The 21,933-nt window shown below is 38.2% G+C and overlaps 1 protein-coding gene across 1 annotated transcript; it reads right to left on the reverse strand.

The window, feature by feature from the left end:
• Positions 1-466: 466 nt before the first annotated feature.
• On the reverse strand, positions 467-8,669 carry llcp (lisH-containing low complexity protein). Its single transcript, XM_084719264.1, has 11 exons — positions 8,381-8,669; positions 6,958-7,010; positions 6,777-6,853; positions 6,167-6,264; positions 5,868-6,044; positions 5,577-5,667; positions 5,424-5,482; positions 5,155-5,329; positions 1,979-3,550; positions 1,790-1,899; positions 467-1,122 (listed from the first exon to the last, which is right to left on the reverse strand). Exons 1-11 carry the CDS (start codon positions 8,486-8,488, stop codon positions 1,090-1,092), a joined length of 2,553 nt encoding a protein of 850 aa, XP_084575390.1. The 5' UTR covers positions 8,489-8,669; the 3' UTR covers positions 467-1,089.
• Between the last annotated feature and the right edge of the window lie 13,264 nt (positions 8,670-21,933).

Raw genomic sequence — 21,933 nt, forward strand, 5'->3', positions numbered from 1 at the left:
TGAAATCAGTGACCTACTGCAGCGCCACCTACCGGACACACTCGGCAGCGACAGATACTACTAATGGCAGGAAGTAGCTAATAAGTACACTTAAGTACTTCACCTAAGCACAATTCTGAAATACTTATACTTTACTTGAGTTTCTCTATTCTATGCTAATTGTACTTCTACTCCACTATGTTAAAGAGGAGAATATTGTACTTTTAAATCCACTACATTCATTTGACAATTACTAGTTGCTTAAAAAAATACAATTATGATATGCTTATATGCTATGATTGAGTATTATACTACTAATTTAGTTGGCTCCAAATTGACAAACTAAAAACACAATAATCTATTATTCTATAATAATATAACACAGCAGCAATTATACATCATGAGTATATTTACTTTGATAATTATATAAGTACATACTCTCTCAGTGTCCCGTCTCTGACCACAATAACATACAGGAAAAAAACAATTTTTAAAAAACTATGGAGTTTAATTTGTATTAAAGCACAATGTACAATGCATTTATGAAAGATTTATCAAACATGTAAAACTTTTGTTTGAAAAACATGCTTTTCACAAACAGGAAATTATCCTGATACCAAAATAGACTGTTAAAAGAGGTTTTCCACATATTCCTGAATAAATATAAAACTGTTCATTATGTATTCTTTTTCCACTTCTTCTTCTCTTCTCTGTACTAGGTGTATATTGAAAAACAAATTAAGATTTAAGACCATCATGGGAAACATTCCTTAGACTTGAAGACACTGTGTTTAAGAGAGACATTTTTCAGTTTAATCAATGACTGAATTACACTTTGAAAAGAAATATCATAAAATGGGGTTACCCATTCCGTAAAACAGTTATAAATCCCCTTATTCATGCCATTAAAATGGCAACGTCACATAAAACAAAGCAAGCAATACTGTCAGTAAACACAGGAAACAATGAAAAAGGTACCAAAATATAAAAATCATTTTCTCTTTACAGTTTAACATGTCTTTCTAACCACTGAAATATGATCAGAAACAGGATGGAGAGGATGTGCTGTCTTTATACGCTGGTTCTGCAGGGATGAAGAATCAAACATCTTCATGACTCTGAGCTCTTGGAGGATTTCTTTTTCTGTGAAGAATTACAGAAAAATGAATATCATGTTATTCTGATTTGAAAACAGTGACATGCAGGGAATAATGTACAGTGAGCAGGTCATTATTGGAAATAAAGGGATCTTGAATCACCTTGAAGGGGTTTATTTCATAATAATGACCTGCTCAAGGTACATTATCCAACTTACTACGAGGCTACGCAACTTTAAAAGAAAAATCTGTAATTTGACAAAAAATATTACTGAAAAATTATTTTATTGATTTAAAATTATTTTAAGCTCCTGCAGAGTTTATGATCAGAATTGTGTCCATAGCAACAGTCTGCTATTAAGAAAGAGATTTTAGAATGCTGTAATTGGTAGTGTTTAAATAATAGTGTTTACATGTGCATCTTTCTATGGTTAATGTGCGTGTAATGTGTGTGTCTTATTACGGGTTTTTCTTTTTTTTTAAATTTATTTTATTTCTCTTTTTCACTTATTTGCTTAATATCCATCTGTTTATCATCTTCTAATTCCCATGCCTGTAACAAAATGAATGTCATTATTGTGAAAAAACAATAAAATTGCATTGCTTAAAAAAAAAACAAAAAAGGATGCACTAACTGACCAATCAGAACTGAGTACTTAACAAAGGTGTGTAATAATCTGTAACATATCAAACTGGTGAAGGTGGGGTGATACCTTTTTGGGGGTGTCCCTTGAGGGTGTCTGGAGAGTTTGTGCTTCTGCAGCATCTTGGACAGGAACTGCAGGTGTTTCTGGGACTTCAGCTGATTTCGACTTGCTTTTCTCTGAGGAAAAAGTGAATATAAATTTACAAAACTGGCAGAACTCCATTTTTGTCACGACCGGTGCGACTGATCTACTCACTTTTCTTCTCTGTTTGAGGCGTCTCGGGGATGAGTGGAAGCAGTAGTTCTGTGTCAGCTGAATCATTTTCCAACGATGACCACAACTTTTTGTTTTTCTTCTTCCCTTCAGTAACCTGCTCTGGCTGTTCCTCTCGATCACTGCTCTCTGATTTCTTTGTCGTCGTCATGTTTTCTTCAACAAACTGCTCTGACATCTCATTATGATCAGCTTTGTCCTTTTTTCTCTTTTTCTTTTCTTTAACTATATGCTCTGAACTCTCCTCACTATCAGCTTTCTCCCTTTTCTTCTTCTTTGCTTTCTTTTCTTCAACTATTGGCTCTGGATATTCTTCGACCTTTTCAGCTACCAGCTCTGAATTTTCCTCGCTATCAGCTGTCTTTTCTCTCTTCTTTGCTTTCTTGTCTTCAGCTGTCTGCTCTGAATTTTCCTCACCACCCTTTTTCTCTTTTTTCTTCTTCTTTGTTTTCTTTTCTTCAAGTGTCGTCTCTGTATTTTGCTCTACTTTGGCAGCTATCTGCTCTAAATTTTCCGTGCTTTCTCCAACATTTTGCTCTAGTTTTTCCTCATTGTCAGCTGTCTTTTTCTTCTTTTTTGTTTTCTTTTCTTCAACTATTGGCTCTGTATTTTCTTTTACTTTTTCATCAATCTGCCCTGAAAGTTCATTGATTTTTTGCTCAGATTTTTCCTCGCTATCAGCTGTCTTTTTCTTCTTCTTTGCTTTCTTTTCTTCTACTTTTTCAGCTATCTGCTCTGAATTTTCCTTGTTTTCCTCTGCTTTTTGCTCTGATTTTTCCTCACTATCAGCTGTCTTTTTCTTCTTCTTTGCCGTCTTTTCTTCAACTATCGGGTCTAAATTTTCAATCAGTAAATCACCATCAGTTTTCTCCCCTTTCTTCTTCTTGGCTTTCTTTTCTGGCACTGTTGGCTCTGTTATTTCCCCTTCATCAACAATTCCATTTTTGTTCCTCTCTGTCATTTCTTCTTCAGTCTTCATTTTCCTATCTCCCTTTGTTTCTTTTGACTTTTTCTTCTCTGCAGGTTTATCACCAAACTGTTTCTCTGTGACATCATTGTTCATTTCCTTTTCCCCTTTAATGTCTTTACCAACAACACCAGTCTTATTTGTATCGTCTTCCACCTTGTCTCCAGTGATCTCCTTTTTCTTCTTCTTCTTGGGCTCAGACATCGTCTCACCGGTTTTCTCTTCACTGGGAGTCACAAGTTTCCTTTTCTCTTTCGTTGGTGTCTGTTTTGACGGGGAGAGAGTGGACGTTGCTGGATTGTCCCCTACAGCATTGATGTCTTGTTCTTGACGCGTGGTGGCAGGGGACATCACAGGTGCAGTCTTTTTTGGTGTCCTCTTCCTGGGTGTGCTAGTCTTTGTTGGTGTTTTTGTCATGGCTTTCTCCTCCACCATTTCATTTTTTTTAACTGTCCCCTCACTCTGTTTAACGGGAGTGTCCGTTTTTGCGGCAGGCTTAGCCCGGGGTTTCCTCACTCTCTTTTTCTTGGGTTCTAGTGCCGAGGAGTCCAGAGCGTTGATGGTGTCCATCTTGGCTACGTCAGCGTCTGTGGACAGAGTAAACATGGTGAAGACATTGTACAAACATGGCAAGGTGTCACAAATGATCAAGAGAAAAAAACATCAGTGGCACCCACACAGCTACTGTACACAGCCCTGTTTGTATGAAATCACTGTTTTCCATGGTGAGGTGGCTCATGGGTGTTGCTGTCCTGTCTGGTGGTTGTCTTTCTCCCTTTAAATGACAGGACCCAGCTCTACCTGTCTTTTCATCTCACAACATTTCCTGCATTTTCCAGTCTTCTTAACTTTCTCCATCCACCACCTGTCACACTGTCCTGTTCCAACATGAAAACCTAATTTTCCCTTTAACCTGTGGTCCTATGGTTGACTATCTAAACTGTTTTAGATCTTGGTCTCTAAAGATATGAGCTGTAGCAGAACTATCTAAAAAGAATGACATGGTTTCTCACAGATTCTTTATTAAACTTGGAAGAATATATGTAAGGAATAATGCCTTGATGGAGTGTCCATTATCAGGAAGTAATGGATGAAGTGAAGACCCACATCGGACGTTTGCCTCTGTGGAGTCCATTAATTCCTGATTACAGACACCTTGAAGGGCATTATCCTGCCTATTCTGTAGTTACCAAGCCAAAGAAAAAAAAGACCATTAATTTATATTTTCATGTGTTTTGCAATCAAAATCTCAAGTTTTCACAAGGCATAACTTTATTTCCCTGGTAACACCTGATGGTTTGACTAATACGTGGAACAATCAAAACCATCGCATAACGTCCTTATGCAATGTAAATGTTATAATATATAAACAATAGAACTATGTGGCACAGCTAATGGCCAGAAAGCTAATGTTATGATAGGAAGCTTTAATAACCTTGCATACAGTTGACAAACAGTTAATATAATTTGACAGCTTGTTATTTGACTAGCTAGCTATCCAGCAACGTCATTATCCCTAAATCAATGTCAGGCTTTTCATGAATAAATGATAGGCCATGTTTACTGTCAGCTGCAGCCTGAAGTGGTGAAGTGAATGGGATGTGATCGCTTGCACAGATTGTTTCAATGCAACTACTTAGTAGCTGTCTATTTAATGGACACCCTGCAGCCAATCAGAATCAAGTTTTCATGGGGCGTCGTGGTAGCTTGGTTGGTAAAGCGTGCACTCCATGTACTGAGGCTATAAGTCCTCGGCAGCAGCTGTGGGTTTCATCCCAGCATGCATCCCTTTGCTGCATGTAAATTCTCCCCTTTCCTGTCTTCACTTCAGCTGTTCTATCAATTAAAGGCATAAAAAGGCCAAAAAAAGAAACAAGTATTCACCCAGACCATGGGATACCCAGGAGAACTAAACCATTCACACCACTTCTAGATCATCGTGAGCTGGAGTGAGCTACATCCAATAACTATCAAGACTGATGGAAAACACTCAGAGTAACAAGAAATGTTTTGGTTTCTTGTGCTTTCTCTTCACAATTCACCTTTGCATATTGTACACAAATGATGCACTCAGTGACTCTCTGGTGCCATGTGCGCGCACGCACACACACACACACACACACACACACACACACACACACACACACACACACACACACACACACACACACACACACACACACACAGCTACCTGTCATCTGCAGGAGCAGATTCTTCCATTTCTCAACATCCAAACTGCTGTCAGAGTCTGAATCATCTCCTCCAGCAGCCACATCCTTGGCTTTTGTTTTAGTTTTTGATTTCTTCGCCTTGGAGACCTTTTCCATTGATTTGCTATCAGTCTTTTTCCTTTTCGCTGGACCAGGCTTGGAAAGACAAAAACAGAAATTCCTGCTTAGTAACCACAACACGTTTTTAAACCAGTAGCTCAAGTGTGGCATTAAAAAAAAAACAACTCACCTTCTTTTTTTGTTTCTCTGCTGTTTTTGCAGGTTTATCCTTCTTTTTCTTTGGCTTTGCTGAACATAAAAAGTATGCAGAATGGATTAAAAATATATTCAATTACACAACCAGATCAGAATTTCTTTCTTCTTTCTTCTGTGACAAACACACCAACAGGAGATGCCGTTACAGCTGATGTTGACGCAGTGAATGAAGCTCCCTGCTCAGAGATGCTGCTGCCTTTCCTCTTGGGAGTTTTGACCTGAGAAGAGGTGGCAGCAGCTTCAGTCTTTACAGTCGTTGATTAACAAGCACCACATGAATGTCAATAAAGATAATTTGTACTTTAAAAGACAACACAGACAGAATAGATAGAATTCTCTTTGGATGATGTTTTTAAATGTGCCTGTGTGTAAGAAATAAAGCAGATCCTGGAGAAAAAACTTGATTGATAAAACTCACCAAAGCTGAGGAATTTCCTTCATTCTCTGATATGTCGGTGGTGTCACTGGAATCACCTGGAGCTGCAGCTATTACAGATTTGACTGGGCTCACTGGTTTCTTTTTGTTTGGAGACACTGCTGCTGCTGGTTTAACCGGAGTTGCGAGGACTGACTTTTTACTGGAGGCAGAGGGAGTCTGTAACATCAAGATGAGCGACTCAATAGAATGATTTCACAACAGTCAGCTGTAGTGATGTGTGAGTAAAAATACAGAAAAACAGCTTTATCATCACGTGCGCAGTGTGTTCTCCATGTCACCTGTGGCAGTAGACTCTGACTCAGCTCCTCGACATCTGAGTCGCTGTCGTCCTCAGCTGCAGTCTGATTGGAGGTGGCTGTAGTGTGGATTTTGGTAGCTGGTGCAGGTGTGAGATGAAAAGGAAAAACAGAAAGAAAACTCATGCGCACATCTTTTCAATTCAATTCGATTCAATTCAGTAGGCCTCATTGGCACGACATTTCACGTGTGTTGCCATCTTTTCAGATGTTGCATGTTTATAAAAAGCCTACTAAAATAGCTTTTAAGTATAAACCGAAAGAATCACGTAACTTGACTCCTTTTGTTTGAAGTCTGAAAAGCATTGCACAATTAACTGTAAATGCTGGAACATTTTTGGATAGAAGGGAAAAACATGAGTCATCCTAAAATAAGTTGGAAGAAAAGTAGGACTGAAACTAAGATGAGTCAGAGAACTGGTCTGGAGATGACACCAGGTTAGCCCAGCTCCAGAACTTTGATTAGCCACCCACATCCGTCTCCAGTTTTTGATGATTAAAAAACAAAGCAATCTAATTGTAAGGTTATGCTCCATCAGCTGAAGCCTCCCCTTGCTGTGAATGTGAAGTTGTAAGAAAGAAGCAGGCTTACCTTTAGCTGGACTCTTTCCTTGTTCTTTAAAATTGGAGAGCTTGGACGCGTCCGACTGTCTTTTCTTTTTTGAGTTCCTGAGAGGAGTAGAGACGATACTTAGCTCACATGTCATCATCACTACCAACAAAGTCGAATCAAGGTGTTTGATTTCTGCAAAGAACAGTGACATTACACTCACTTTAACCAGGAACTGTAGATGTCCATCAATGATGCAGATATTTTTGTCTCCGTCTGCAGAAATCAAACACGAAATCATACAATAGACAGACAGTGTGAGATATGATGCAAATATAATAATACATATCTTATAAAGATATTACACAAATTTGTTGAATTCTTGATTCTGATTGCACAATTATGGTACACAGACTGTTGCTATGGAAACAGTTCTGATCATAACCTCTGGAGGACTTAGCGGAAGCAATAAAATCAATTATGAATCAATGAAATAATATTTTAATCAATATTTTGTGTCAAATTAATGATTGTTTTAGTAAGTAGCCATGCAATAAATGGGATAACGTACACTGAGAAGGACATAATTGCAATATAAACCCCATCAGCCTGATTTAAGATCCTACGTCATCCTGTCACTCTGATACATTCGCTCTTAATGTTGATAGCCATGAGTCTGATAAGAAACTAATCACATTCCTGATATTCCTATATGTTGTGTGTCTTAAACTTTTTTTTTTAATTTTTGCTTTGTGATAAAGGCTGCAAGTAATGATTGTTTTTAAAGTCGATTAATGAGTCTTATTATTTTCTTGACTGATCGATTAATAGTTGCCTGTTTTAAAATGTGAGAAAATGGTGAAAAATGTCAATCGGTGTTTTCCAAAGTCCTCCAATGTCTTGTTTTACTCACAACCCAACAATATTCAGGTTACTGCCACAGAGGACTAAAGAAACCAAAATAAACTCACATTTAAGACGCTGAAATCAGAGAACTTTGACATTTTCCCTCCAGATAAATAAATAAATATATAAATAAATAAATAAATAAATACTCAAACCAATTAATTGATCAGCAGAAGAGCTGGTGATTAATTTAATTAACTGTTGCAGTTCTAGCTGTGATGTTGAAAGAGGAATCAAGTATTGTTTTTTTATTGACAGTTAATGTATTGTTTTAGTTGGAGTGAGAGACATTGCATCAAGGTTTAAATTAAAATGATACTGTGACAACTCACAGTATCACTTAACCTTTAAATACGCCCAGTTTTAACCGTATCGTCGAGTTAAACACTCGCCTTTCATTTTTGTTCAACATTTTAACTAACAAAATATAAATGATGTGGGCAGCACGACCGACACGGATTACACTAAAAAACACACAATAGCTTATCGTGATTCATAGCCTCGTGAGACAAAAGAGTTTTTTATACTTAACACTAGGTGATCGATTGCCTACAAGCAAAGGCAATCTGCTAATGCACCGGTTAAGCAGGGAACAAACTTTTGAGATGAATGACTGTTTCCTGTTTCTAAACGGTAACATTGTTACAGTGTATGTATCTTTATGTTGCAGTAACTATTTGTGTGAGTGTGTGTGTGTGTGAGTGTGTGTGTGTGTGTGTGTGTGTGTGAACAGTGTTGACCTGTGGGCTGTGCCTCTGGAGCTCATCTGCAGCTGACGTGAAACCATGCTCCTTCAAATGGCGGTAGATCAGCTGGGTCAGCTCGTGCTTTGATGCGTTCACAGACATACCGGACACACGAGGAAGACGTCACATAAACACGCAGAGGTAACGACTAAAAGTATATTCATAATAAAACTAGCCACATGCTGCACAAAGTTACTGCTGCTCCACTAAAACACGCATGTGAGCACATGTGAACTTTCAACTCAGGATATAATCGGTCTGTTTACCGCTGCAATGCACTATGGGAGCTGTAGTGCTATCGTGAAACAGCTATGGCCCAGGCTCTCAGGGCTCATGAAGTGGTGGAAGTACTCTGATCTGATTTTTTTTTTTTTTTTAATCACCAATAAAAGTAATAATAGTCAACCATCTGATATAAGGGTGCATTTAAAACGCAGACTCACATCAAACATGTAATTTACTTGTGATAAATTAAAAAGACACAAGGTATTGCATCAAAGACAAGTTGGGTATAAATTCTCGTGGAGTACTTTTTTGAGAAATTCTCAAAAAAAAATTTGAGAAAGAAAATTCAGTTTTCATTAAGTAATTGTGTCACCAATTATATGTCTTTTTTAATGTTCTATTTTCAAATCTGATATTTATATTATATTATTATAATTATCCCAAATTAAACATTTACAGGGAAAATGTATTTAAATGTGTGTAAATAATGAATTAAGATAATTACACTTATTACTTGTAGACTTGTATTTTTTTTTAACAGTGGCTTTAATTAGACTTTGCTTTAACCTCTTATTCATTTATCTATTCTTAAAGATTTTTATTCATTGTCTTTTGCATTGACCTGATTTAATTTCACAGTTGCACTATGTATTTTCTCTTTTTATGTCTGTGAATGTGCATGTTTTTAAAGTTCTCTCTCTCTCTCTCTCTCTCTATGTATACATATATATATATATATATATATATATATATATATATATATATATATATATATATATATATATATATATATATATATATATATGAAGGAAAGTAAAGAAATAAAGGGACATCTATTCTGATGTTTAGGGGTCCAAACAGCATTGCTGATTATTCTTTCTTTCTTTCTTTCTTTCTTTCTTTCTTTCTTTCTTTCTTTCTTTCTTTCTTCTTCTTTGTCTTCTTTATACAACTTTCACTCAATATATATTTATTTGTTGATTATTTTTGCCTCTGAATTGAAGTGGAGTAGAAGTACAAAGCAGGTGAAATGGTACTAATCAAGTAAATAACAAGTACCTCAAACCTGTATTTACTTCACTCAAGTACTCAAGTAAATGTATTTAGCTGCTGTCTGCCATTGGGTCCATGCAAAATGTTTCTCATTCAAATAAAGCCTGCCCCTGCTAAAATAAAATATCTCAGATTGAGTTATTATATATTTGTCTGTCTGACTGACTCTCTCTCTGCTAAGCCTGTACGGTGAGTCATTTCATTTGCTTTTTTAAGGCGGGAGAATGTGACCACTGACAAAGACCCTTTCTCTTTCCATCTCTTTCTTCTCTACCTGCTCGTAACTTTCCTATGATTTTGGTAAATTTTAGCTCAATTTCGGCTCAGTTGCACATCCTGTCCCAGGAAGGAAACCTTACATGTGTGGACAGACAAGCCACTCCCTTAAGGAAGTCAAGGCCTGTATGACTTGGATGAGTCAACCTACTCTTCAAAGTAATTTTCCTCAGGGTTAATCTGATTATGCTGGAAAGGATCATTGTGTTCCGATCTGTCTTTCTGGCAGTATGAAGACTTCCTGTAGCAGCCGCCTCAAGGTTGCTTCTTCAGGACTTTCTGCGGAGGCTTTTATGGTTTCTGGTGGTTCTACATCATTGAGAATGTTGGCACCGTCTGGCTTCAGTAAAAGCCTTGACACTTACATTAAAAAAGAGTAGCAACTGATCTGAGGGCTTAGGAAAAGAGCGTATTTAAAGTAAAATTCCAATCCCAATAATTTTTATTTCATTTACATTTTGTTGTTCATTTAATATCTACTTTTTATTTGCAATGCTTTCAATTATTTGAGCAATGTATTAAAGATGCTTGAAACATTTAATCTACTTGTTCTTGGAATGCAAACATTCAGAAATAAAATTGACTTCTACACTGGATGACAAAGGTCCCTTAAAATTATGCACTATGACAAAGAGGTGCAATAATGGAGTAACAATTCAAAGTTAAAGTTGCAGTATTACAATGTCAGGGACCAAGCAGTGAGGCAAAGAGGAGAACAGGACTTTGTTGAAAAAAGAGGGTTTTTTATTTACTCAAAAAAAAAGAAAAAGCCAAACAATATAAACCAAGAACTTAATAACTAGGCCTATAAAAGAGGTCAACAGAACATAACTAGACTCAAAATGACAGCAACAAAACAAGGTGTTAACTGAACAAACTGACCTAACAAAATGAACCATGAGGGAACATATATACTGGCTTGGCCAAACCAACTAACACAAAAGGGGAAAACAAAATAGGTATCTACTAAAACTAATGCACAGAAAAAACTAACTAAACTCAAACCCCCCTCTGACATGGCTGGAGATGGTACGGCCTGATGAGCTGGCCACAGGATTTAACAGGTTCCACCCCTGTGCCACACCTTTTGCCTGTCCAGGAGGAAACCACCACCACCAGCATGGTAACTCAAAAGAAGACAAAGAAAAATGATTAATACAACAGAAAATTACTGAATTTAACCTTACAGTATGCAAATGTGTGCACTCCATTTAAACAGTGTAAAGCTAAAGGAAAATAAAGAAATTCTAACTCAAATAAACTGTAGTGTGGACCTGAATTGTTTGGGGTGTGGTTGACTGCAAATTAAATTAACCTGTGCATTGAACAAAGGAGTGAGGTGAGTGTGTGCATGGTTTTACCCTCAACTGTCCATTTGTGTGGCCTTGACCATCACATACAATATGAAGATACTCCATTGCAAGTAAAAGTACTGTTTTCAAAAGCTTACTCTGTAACAAATTTCTGTAATTTCCACAGCATTATTACTGTAAAAGAAAAAAAATCCTTACTGTATAATATGTATGCAACAATTTCAGTAGTTTTTACAGCATGATTACTGTAAAATGAAGACATGTCTACTATATAATATTTAATTTGCTGGGGGAATTTTACAGTAAACATTTTATTACTGTAAATCTCAAAACAGGAATTTTTAGAGTGATTATTTTTGCAGCAGTCACATAATAATCTGCCTTTGCTGTTAGCACATTTTGTATTATTTAAAAAACAAACCGTTTCTTATTTTGTTATCAAGAGGGCAGAAGAGGATCTGACTTTCCTCCGGTCCAGGTAAGTGTCTCTCTCTTCACTCTTCACTTTCATCAGCCTTTGACTCCAGCAAGGTAACATAACTTGTTATTTTTTAAAGTGTATGTTAGTTTAGCACAGGTCTTATAGTGTTATCAGGTTGGTGTAAGAGTAACATCACTGGATTAAAGTTACATCAGAATTGTGTGTGTGCCTGCCTGTATGTGTGTGTGTTGGTGTGCTAGCTTGTTCCATTTAACGGTGTGTGTGAGAATATATCTGTGTGTGTGTGACTTGTTTTCTTCTCTTTCTAGCAGCTGTGAGGCCTGAGGACCAAGTGCTGAAGCGGGTCAGGTCACCACAGACCCTGAAAAGGTAAGACAATACAAGCTTTCACATCAATGATTGACTTTGGCTGAATGATAATGCGATTTTGATCTTTTCATTTTTATGGTGATGTCTAAATTCAGTCATCATCTACTCCCCCTCATGCTGAATGAGGATTGGGTTTGTTTTGTTAGTCTGCAAAACACTGCTGGACTTTCACAGAAATACAGTGTTGCAGAATCTCACAAACAATGTAAATGAATGGTGACGAGTTTTCAAATGTAAAAAATGTCTCCTTACTGCTTGTCTAGCATAATCAGAGGATGTGCTTGTGTAAATGAAGGTGGCTCCAAGCTTAAGATCTAGAGTGAAGATTTAGGCTGAAAACATGGTGTAAATAACATTTTTTAGTCAGCTTGGCTAAACATGAGATGGCTCGGCCGGTGCCTCCTGTGTCCAGCTGGTGTCTGACTGGCGCCCGACCTCGCTGCTACGAGTTTTTGAGGTGGCGTGGCTGTGGCCATTGCATGCATTTTTGACGCTTCGCCATGGGACATGAGACGGTTCGGCCGGTGCTTCCTGTTTCCGGCTGGTGTCTGACGGGTGCTCATCCTCGCCACAACAAGGGCGTGTGGCCATGGCATAGAATGTCGATGTCTACCCATGAAACTTGAAATTGCTATCACTTTAGTTTAAATGATTGTGGTCAATTTTGGTATTTTACACAAGTTTTGGATTAAATAATGCACTGTGCACCAAACTTCACATGTTTGATAAGAGTCACACCCTGAACACATCTACACGACAATCAGGACATTGAATTCCTTCCTGTGTTGTCTGAAGCACATGAAAATTCAGCATCTTGTAGACCAGTTGGCATCTGGCAACATAACTGCAGTTGCAGCAGACCCTGATGGGCCCTGGGGTGCAACGGCCCATATAATGCTGCTTGCAGCTTTAATGTTTTTTTTATTTTATTGTTTAATTATTAAAAAAAAAAAAAATCTACAGTCAACGCAATAACCAACAACTCAGCTGGCAGTTCCAACCTAGGTGGGGGCGCCTTCTCAGGTGGGCGTCACCCCCTTGGTGGGCGCTGTCCTCAGTGGGGGATTCTTACTTTGGTGAGGTCTGCTGGTGGGGATGCTTTAACATATTTTTTCTAAATATATTTAAGGAAGGGAGTTCTGTGGATTGATGAAATAAATTACATATTTGTGATTAAAAAGTGTCTTCATTTTACAGTATGCAATTACACTACAGTTATTTTTTTATAATATTAAAATTAATACACTAATACCTTTTACAGTAGTTGAATTAGTGCTGTGGTAAACAACACAGCACTAATTAGAAGCAGAAAATTAGAAGAAGAAAATATCTGGAGGATGCACTACTCTCTGTGGACTGTGGTTGTGCAGAGTGATCAACTGGTAGTGTGCCTGTTCAGGTTAGATGACCTATGACTGGACCCTTCACGACTGCGTTGTCACCCACCTAAAGAGAGACTCAGGGAACATTCTAAGAGCTAGTGAGGAAAATTCAACAACAGCCATCATATACCTGGGATTGAAAAATCAGAATAACTAATTCAGTTCAATACTTTATTGTCATTGTAAAAACAACAATGTGGTATTTGAAAGACAAAAGATATTTAAGATGAAAACATGTACTGTTATACTGCTGGTACTGAGTTGGGGCGCTAGGGTTGTTATTTGTTAATGCCAATAGGAGGCACTAGAGTGCTGTGTGTACCGGAGGAGCTGCACACAAGCAGAAGCTGTTTTACCTGCTAAAAATAAAGAAGCCAGGTTGTTGGGCTAAGTCATACTCTCTGTCGTTTTTCACCGGAGACTTAATTTTCCCACTATGGTCTGAGACACAACAAACAACAACAACAATGAGATAATATTTACAGGCATCAGCCCTACACATGCTGCATCATGTGAAACCGTTCTTTTTTTAATACACATCCTGCATGTCCCCCAATTTTATCTAATAATTGTGATGCTTCAACAGATAGAAATTTAAGTCTGTTAAGTCAAGATTCTGTTGGTGGGACTTGATCACCTTCCAGTGGAAACTTGTAGCTGTTGGGTGCCCGACAAATCATTGGGCCACTGAGTGGTGCCTCCTGGGGCCAACCAGCAGCTGTTGGGCGCCCAGCCTCGGTGCAACTGTTGCAGCTCGGCTGGTGCCTCGCCCATAAATGTCAAAAATCAAAAGATCAAATGTCAACTTCACTGTGACATAATAATGACAGAAAAGCTATTTGTCTTACAATAAATTGCAGAATACATTATAAGTAGGGGTGGCACGGTGCTGCAGTGGTTAGCACTGCCGCCTCACAGCAAGAAGGTCCTGAGTTCCATCCCCCAGCTTGCTCGGGCAGGGCCTTTCTGTGCCGAGTTTGCATGTTCTCCCCGTGTCTGCGTGGGTTCTCTCCGGGTTCTCCAGTGTGAGTGGTTGTCTGTCTATGTGTCAGCCCTGCGATGAACTGGTGACTTGTCCAGGGTGTACCCTGCCTCTCGCCCAATGTCAGCTGGGATAGGCTCCAGCAGCCCGCGACCCTCACGGAATAAGCGGTTACATTATAAGTAAATGGTGGTGTGATTTGCATAAAGGCGAATAATTTATTATCATTTGGCAAAACATGCTGAATACAATTTGTATTATTTCAAAGACAAATAAATTGTAACTTTACAGGCGATCCAAGACCAACTTCATGTGAAAGTAAGCTGCATTTTACAACATTATCTGTGTTTGGAAAATCTCTGATTAGCCTTAGATATCCCATTTCTACACACTCATAAAAATGTGTATGTCTATTTTCGCACATAATTTCAGACAAAATTTAAGTTTTGGAAAAAAAACAAGAAAACAAAAAATTTGAAAGCTCCCTGTAGTGACAGGCCCCTGTTGAAGACCAGTGCCTTAAATGATGCTACATTTACATGCACAGGAGTTTTCCACTAATATTCAGATTATGGGAATATTCTGAATTTGATACAGGTCATGTAATCAGTATATTCTTGTTGGATAGTCTGAATTGGGCCTTATTCTGAATGGACCATATTCTGATTAAGACATGTGAGATATGCTGGTATCATTCTGGTTTTAGGAGCATTCTTTGGACATGTAAACAGCAAATCTAGAATATGTGAATATATGTATTATTCTTATTTCTTAATGGCAACCTGTTCTGGATTCCTCCAGGTGCTGTGTTGAAGGTGCTTCTCACAATATTCAAAAATGAATGGTGGCCAGTGAAGCAAACCCTGATATATCCAGCTTTGATGACTGTTTGCACACACTAAAAGGTGAGAAATGGAAGGAGAAGGCCAGCACAGACCACTGGCTCATACTTAAGAAAATAACATGGACGATATCCTGTAAGTCTTAAAATAAACCACCTCATCTTGTCCCTTCTGGCTACCATTTCAGCTGTTACTCTTGTGGCTCGAGGTTTCTTGACTCAGCTCTCTTTTTTAATCTCTTCATGTTGGAAAAACATCCCGCATGGAGCCAGTGGATCCACAAGCTATACAGTCAAATTAACAAGTCAGAGACTTTTCAAAAGCTGCCAGGAAAGCCGATCTTCCATAGATCAAGTGTATTTGGACTTGGACTTAGAAATAGAGGTGTCTGGGCAGAACAGGCTTTCAGGCAGTGGATCTGAGAGAGCTGGTGGTGAGACCTTGGGTCAAACTGGAGGAGAGTATTGGGTAAGCAGCGGGTCAGCAAGAGTGAACGGCTGAAAGAGTCCCATTCATGGAGCAAAAACCAGGAAAGGAAAGCGGTGTGTATTCCAAACTCAACGTCAGAGCTCAGTGGGTCTCACCAAGTTTGATTTCACCATCTTCCACAACCCCTCTCCCCCAAGCATACACACCACAGGTTGGGCAAAGCACACCGGTCACAAGGCTGACTCAGCTCTGTGTTGATGGGACAGACCACCAAGGTTTTATGGAGGAATAACTGTTTGTAAAATGAGATATGTAATATTTCCTCGGTCCATGTTTCCAAAAATATATATCAGATTATATAACTAATAACTGACAGGTTTGGGGAGTAACAGATTACAGGATTATGTAATTAGAATACAAAAAACTCAGTGTATTCCAATAAAATTAGATATCAGATTACAGTTACATTTAGTAAAAATAAAGATTAGTAGCAGGATTTCAAATTTAAAATGTATTTTAGAATAAAGAATGATATACTACCATGTACAGTGTGCACGTTACAATACCCAACAAGTCTGAACACCACTTTGATCTCAGTGAAACCAACTCATCTTACAGTTACCATTTCATTATCTCTTGAAAAAATGTTTTCATGCAGTGGAGATTTCACCATCATCTTGTCTCAACATCTAATTTAAATTTGGTCTGTCTAACTAATGCTAGTAGTTGGTCTTACCTACACAGACCAACTGCTAACAGGAAAAAAAAATACTAACTTTAGAGGTAATCCAAAAAGTAATCAAGTTACATTACTTCATATATTGAAACTTGGATTATCTTACTGGCTACATTTTTAACAGGTAATTAGTAATTGTATTGGGACAGATTTTTAAGTAACCCTCCCAACCCTAATATTTTAGAGACTGAGATGAAGTTATTGGTAGAAGAAATGAAGCAGAGACATTATATACATAATTTAACATCCTTGATCACAGGAAAAAAGAAGTGGAGCATTTCGCTTTGATTTTTGAAGACAGGCTGCAGTTAAAATGACTGGGATATTTGCACAGGTTACCCTTGTAAATGGCACTCTGTTTTACAGGAAATTAACCTACTTTACATTCCACACGATTTGCAGCTGACATCAGCGCTCATCCTGCAGGTAATTAACCGCAGCTACAGTCGGTGTTGGCTGTCATTTCAGGGGACTTATAATGTGTCACAACCTGTCAGTTTTTAACATTTTAAGTAGAGCACTTTAAGATGTGTTAATGTCTCTTTTTGAAAGGTTATGACTGATTAGTTTATTCATTAAAAATAAAGAAAGCTTTGAGGACATTTCAAATGGACCTAGAGTAAAGTCCTGCAGTGATTGTTCATTGAGTCTCTGTCAGATGTCCATCCAGGCGGCTCTGCTGGAGGGTCATAATGAAGTGTTGTGTCTGGCCTTCCTGCCCAGGTGCTGCTGTGGCTCCACATGTGCCAAATCAAACACAACTTCAGTCAGGAGCCCTGGACTACAGCCTCACCTGTGAGGTCCTACCTGGTTTGCACGATGTGTCGATGTTAAAACTGACAAGCGAGCGAGGGAGAGAGCAGATATAGATGAATCCTTTATGCTGATTGAGAACTTAGCCTTCATTTGATTTTCATGTGTTTTGTAACCTCCCCATCTACAAATGTTGGTTTCTTGCACTGCAGATGTACTGATGGTGGAGGTTGTGGCAGTTGAAGCTGAGACGCTATGTGGTAAACCACACGCACTACTAGAGTCACACGCCTATGGATACTGACTGAAAGAACGGTGTTGTGGTGTTATTAACATATTTACCATTATGTCTATACAAAGGCAAAATGCAAATTTGGTTGAAACTAAGTTAAGACCTGTATCAGACTTCTTTAGATATGTGAAGCCTAACATGAATGACTAATATTTAAAAAACAGTTTTTAAATTCAGCAGTGACGACAAAACCAATCAAAAAACCCAATCACAGTAACCGCACTCTTCTTGCACTCACACAGTGAAACCAAGCTACCTGGACAGCTAAAGCACCAAATGCTGTACCAAGTGAAATCTAGCTTTACCTGTTCACTGAAACTGAAATATATTAATGCTGATAAGCTGACAGCTTGGTACACATGACTAAATGAAATAGTAAATCCAATCATGATCATGCTCCAGCTAAAGCTAACTAATTAACTAACTAAACTAACTAACTAACTAATTTTATCTCAGTGAAGGACCGTAAGTAATCAAAAGAAAATGTACTATCTTAGACTATAAGACTGGTCAATGGTTTTGGCTCCCTGCAACCTGGGGCTGAGTCACGGCTAATGGAGCTAATTGAAGTTGGTGCTTAGCTTACTTACTTTAACAACAAGTAACGCTATCTTTCCATTAGGAAACCAACCTTGGAAGCTGTTTTCATCCCAATGACCGGTCATGTGTATTGTTAGGGTGCTGAGCCTGATTCTGATGCCCACTAATAGCAACCAACAGCTAACAACTATGGTGAGCTACTTTAGCAACAAGTAATCCGTTCACCAGGAAAGCTTTGTAATTAAATAACTAAAAGTTGAAGCTGAGCAGCTGCAGGACATCAGACAGTAAACCAGAAAATATTTTCTCAATACAATTCGATCTTGTGATCGGTTAAAGTTAGAAAAATGTGTTTTTGTACAGTGAGACCCACAGAAACCCTCTCGTCCACTCCAGTATACAGATTTATTTGTGAGAAGGCTTTTCGTTGGACCTAAATTTAATGTTCATTCCCATGTGCAGGATTAGTCATCAACAGTTTTAATCATTTTCCAGAAAAAACAAACTCTGAAATACCGTTTTTTTTGTCTTTGTTGGGCAAAATAGCATATTGAGGACATATAGTACAATATATATGCGATAAAAAACATTTCAAATCACATGAATTTTGACTTCATGGGAACTTAAAACCTTTTTCTCTCAACTTCAGTGTAATTACTGCTGTCTGCCTTTATAGGACAAAGAGCAACAGTGATTTTTGGCATTTACATCAGTGAAGCCAGTTAAATTCAACTAAACTGAACTGAGAGAGAAAGCCCCAATGTGATGAACTGGTGTTGAAAAAATGATAAAGGGGTGTTGAGCAAACTCTTGAAACAAAGGTACTTTTGTAACCTACGTCGTAGATTGGAGACGAGCTGAATACAGTCCTATTGAAGTAAAGGTTTTGGCTCGGAGGTTGACGCGCAGGAAGAGAGAAAACCTCCATCCAGTCTTACTCAGATTAGAAAATTGGGCTAAGAGGGGAAGTAATGTGCAGGTTTACTGGCAGGGCTGCGTTGATTAGAAAGGGGGTAGTGTTCATGGTGAAGGGGAGCAGCACCTCTTCCTTTAGCCAAAGCCAACATCTGGTGTCAACCGACACCGAGCAGCAGCAGCAGCAGCCCCCAGCCTCTGCTTCCCTCTCATCTCATTATTGCATTTCATGGTCCCCCCCAGAAAAGGAGAACCTGGATGGAAAGTGACATTAAAATGAAAACAGGTTGTGAGAAAGTTGGTTAATTCTTGGAGATAAAACACATATGGGTTTGCACTGCTGTTGGTTTTTGTTCATTATGCCTACTCTTGATCTGACTGTGAGAAAACGTTACCACAGAAACACAGAGGTGTGATGTCGACAAAAGGTTTTAACAGCTACTACAGACGTGCCTTGTTCTAACTTCATTCATGTGTTCCTCTCGCTTGAAGTAATGAGCTGCAACCAAGCTTTGATTGTGTTTTATGTATCCACTTTCAATTAAAAAGTAGAGAAAAGAGAGTGTTGTTAAATTTACAATGTTCCACAACACTGAGTTCACATCCGCTGGAAGAAATTGGACACATCAAGAGGGTAATGCACAGCCTACAACCACACCACAGATGTTTGCAGCACAATCAAATGCGGAGATTTTCTGAAGTAGCCCAATTTCAAGGTTGCTGTCATATGTTTTAAGATACATTTCCCTCCCAAACCCCAGCCCTTCCCCCCTGAAATTACATTTATATTGTTACTGGGGCGAACAACACACCATAATTGACAACTGACCTGATATGAAAACAACCAAATACATGGGATTTTTTTTTCATGATTTTGAGGCCTAATTTACTTAGTTTCTTTTAATCACTCAAATTTGTCTGGGTGGTTAATAACATCTTTCTGTGGCGTGACAAACTCAGAACACACATTCATTGTTGCTTCACAGTATCTTTAACAATATATGTGGAAAGTCGCAAAAATGTTGTACTGAATGTATCAGTAAAATGTTCAGTGACAACATATTTAATTTGTTTTCAGCCAAGTCGTAGTGACTTCATCATTATTCAAAAGACAGGGGTGACTTGAGATATTAGATTTATTTATCAATATTTAATGTAAATGACAATATTTACAATGCTTTTGTTGCCCAAAACTACTGAAAATGACCATCTTACCTCAACCCTATCAAAAGTGCTTTTATTACATAAATCTACCTAAAATGATATTTCCAGACCTTAAATGGAGAACTTTTGTCGCAGGAGTCTGGATGCAAATCTTGGACTGTGGAGTTTAAGTCCTGTAGTTTGAACGCCCACCATCCACCCCAACCACATCCTTGAGAATCCAGTGTGGATATAAATATATCATTTCATAGAAATGTTGTCTGTGAACAAGATCCGGGCAAAAATTCGGTTGTCACCATAACGTAATTATGAAAACGATTTAGTAAACATACTTTCTCCTGAAGCCCTGAAGATGTAGTCATTTAACTGTGTGCGGTAAGAAAAACATTTACATTTAGGGTTGCAGGAATGAGAAATTTAAGAGGTGAAGAATGAAATAAGAGTCTGAGAATGAAATCTTTACACTTGAACTTAAATTTCCACTGAGTCACATATAATCTCAGCATGACTGGTCCATTAAACTAGAGTGACCTTCACATACCTAACATGACCACTTACTGTGTTTATATCAGGCTCTTACTGGCTTTGGACAGCTGCGGGTTACAAGAATGCTAATAAATTAACATATTTTTTTATTCTTAGCTCATTCTGACATTGAGTGGCAACCCAAAATAAGTTTCAACAAACAAAAAAAATGAAAATAACTTCCAGAAACCAAGTACGGTGTTTGTTCAACATTTAAGGGTCAACGAAACGCCTCCTCGTGGTGTATTGTAAGGTAACTGTTTCCATAAATACTGTCATCAAACCATTTCTCGGCTAATGGTTGAATTCTTTATTTTGGTAATAGGACAGTTCAAAAAAGGATGTAAAATATCTGTGGTATCAACCTATCAACAGCTTTCCAGACTTCAGACGATGACGAGTATGTGTTAGTATGTGGGCACATGCTTATGCCAATATTTGTGTGTGTGTGTGTGTGTCAGTGTGTGTGTTGTTTGTGTAGTGGTGCTGGTTGTGAGTGGAGTTGTTGTTGACCCGGTGAGCTGCTGCAGTTACACCTCTGACCAACAGAAAACAGATGAGTCACATCTCATAAGTGTGGCTGCCTGAGACTCTTACTTTCCTGGCAACACACACACACACACACACACACACACACACACACACACACACACACACACACACACACACACACACACACACACACACACACACACACAGGTATGTTCCCCTCCAGGGTGATTCCATGTTATTTAGCTGCCACTCAGGGACATCACTGACTCTCTGTATGCCCTCTTTGTTACCTCTGGGTTGACTTTTGTGAGCTGTCGTTCACAGATATCGTGAACTTACACTGCTTTAACTTAAAACAGTTAGTTGTCTGGGCTGCCTTAAAATTTTATGTTACTGCAATTTAAAGGAGAAGTTGAGATATTTCTGCAATTATTCAAAATAAATAAACTTTTCTCATCAAATAAACATGATATTAATTTAGTTACACCTGAGAAACACAAGATGCTAAGTTGAGCCAGCAACTCTTTTGTCACACTGGCGAACATGATTTACTTTCACATTTTCTCAGTTTGAAGAGTCAGTTCTTCATTTCACACAAAGAACAGACACAGAGAGATGTCATTATCATAGTACCTGTATCCAGAAGTCACATTAAGTTGGGCAAATGTAATATTCATTAATAATGCAATTGTTGTGCCTACAAAGCATCACAGTGATTTGATATTGGCATATTATTACATTTTTCCACATTGTCAAACTGCACTTTTTCATCTGTCTCTCTATTTTTAGCTAAACTAACTGAAGCCCAACACCACCT

Source organism: Lutjanus erythropterus, chromosome 5 (assembly GCF_056507025.1).
Source record: "Lutjanus erythropterus isolate fLutEry1 chromosome 5, fLutEry1.hap2, whole genome shotgun sequence".
NCBI lineage: Eukaryota > Metazoa > Chordata > Actinopteri > Lutjaniformes > Lutjanidae > Lutjanus > Lutjanus erythropterus.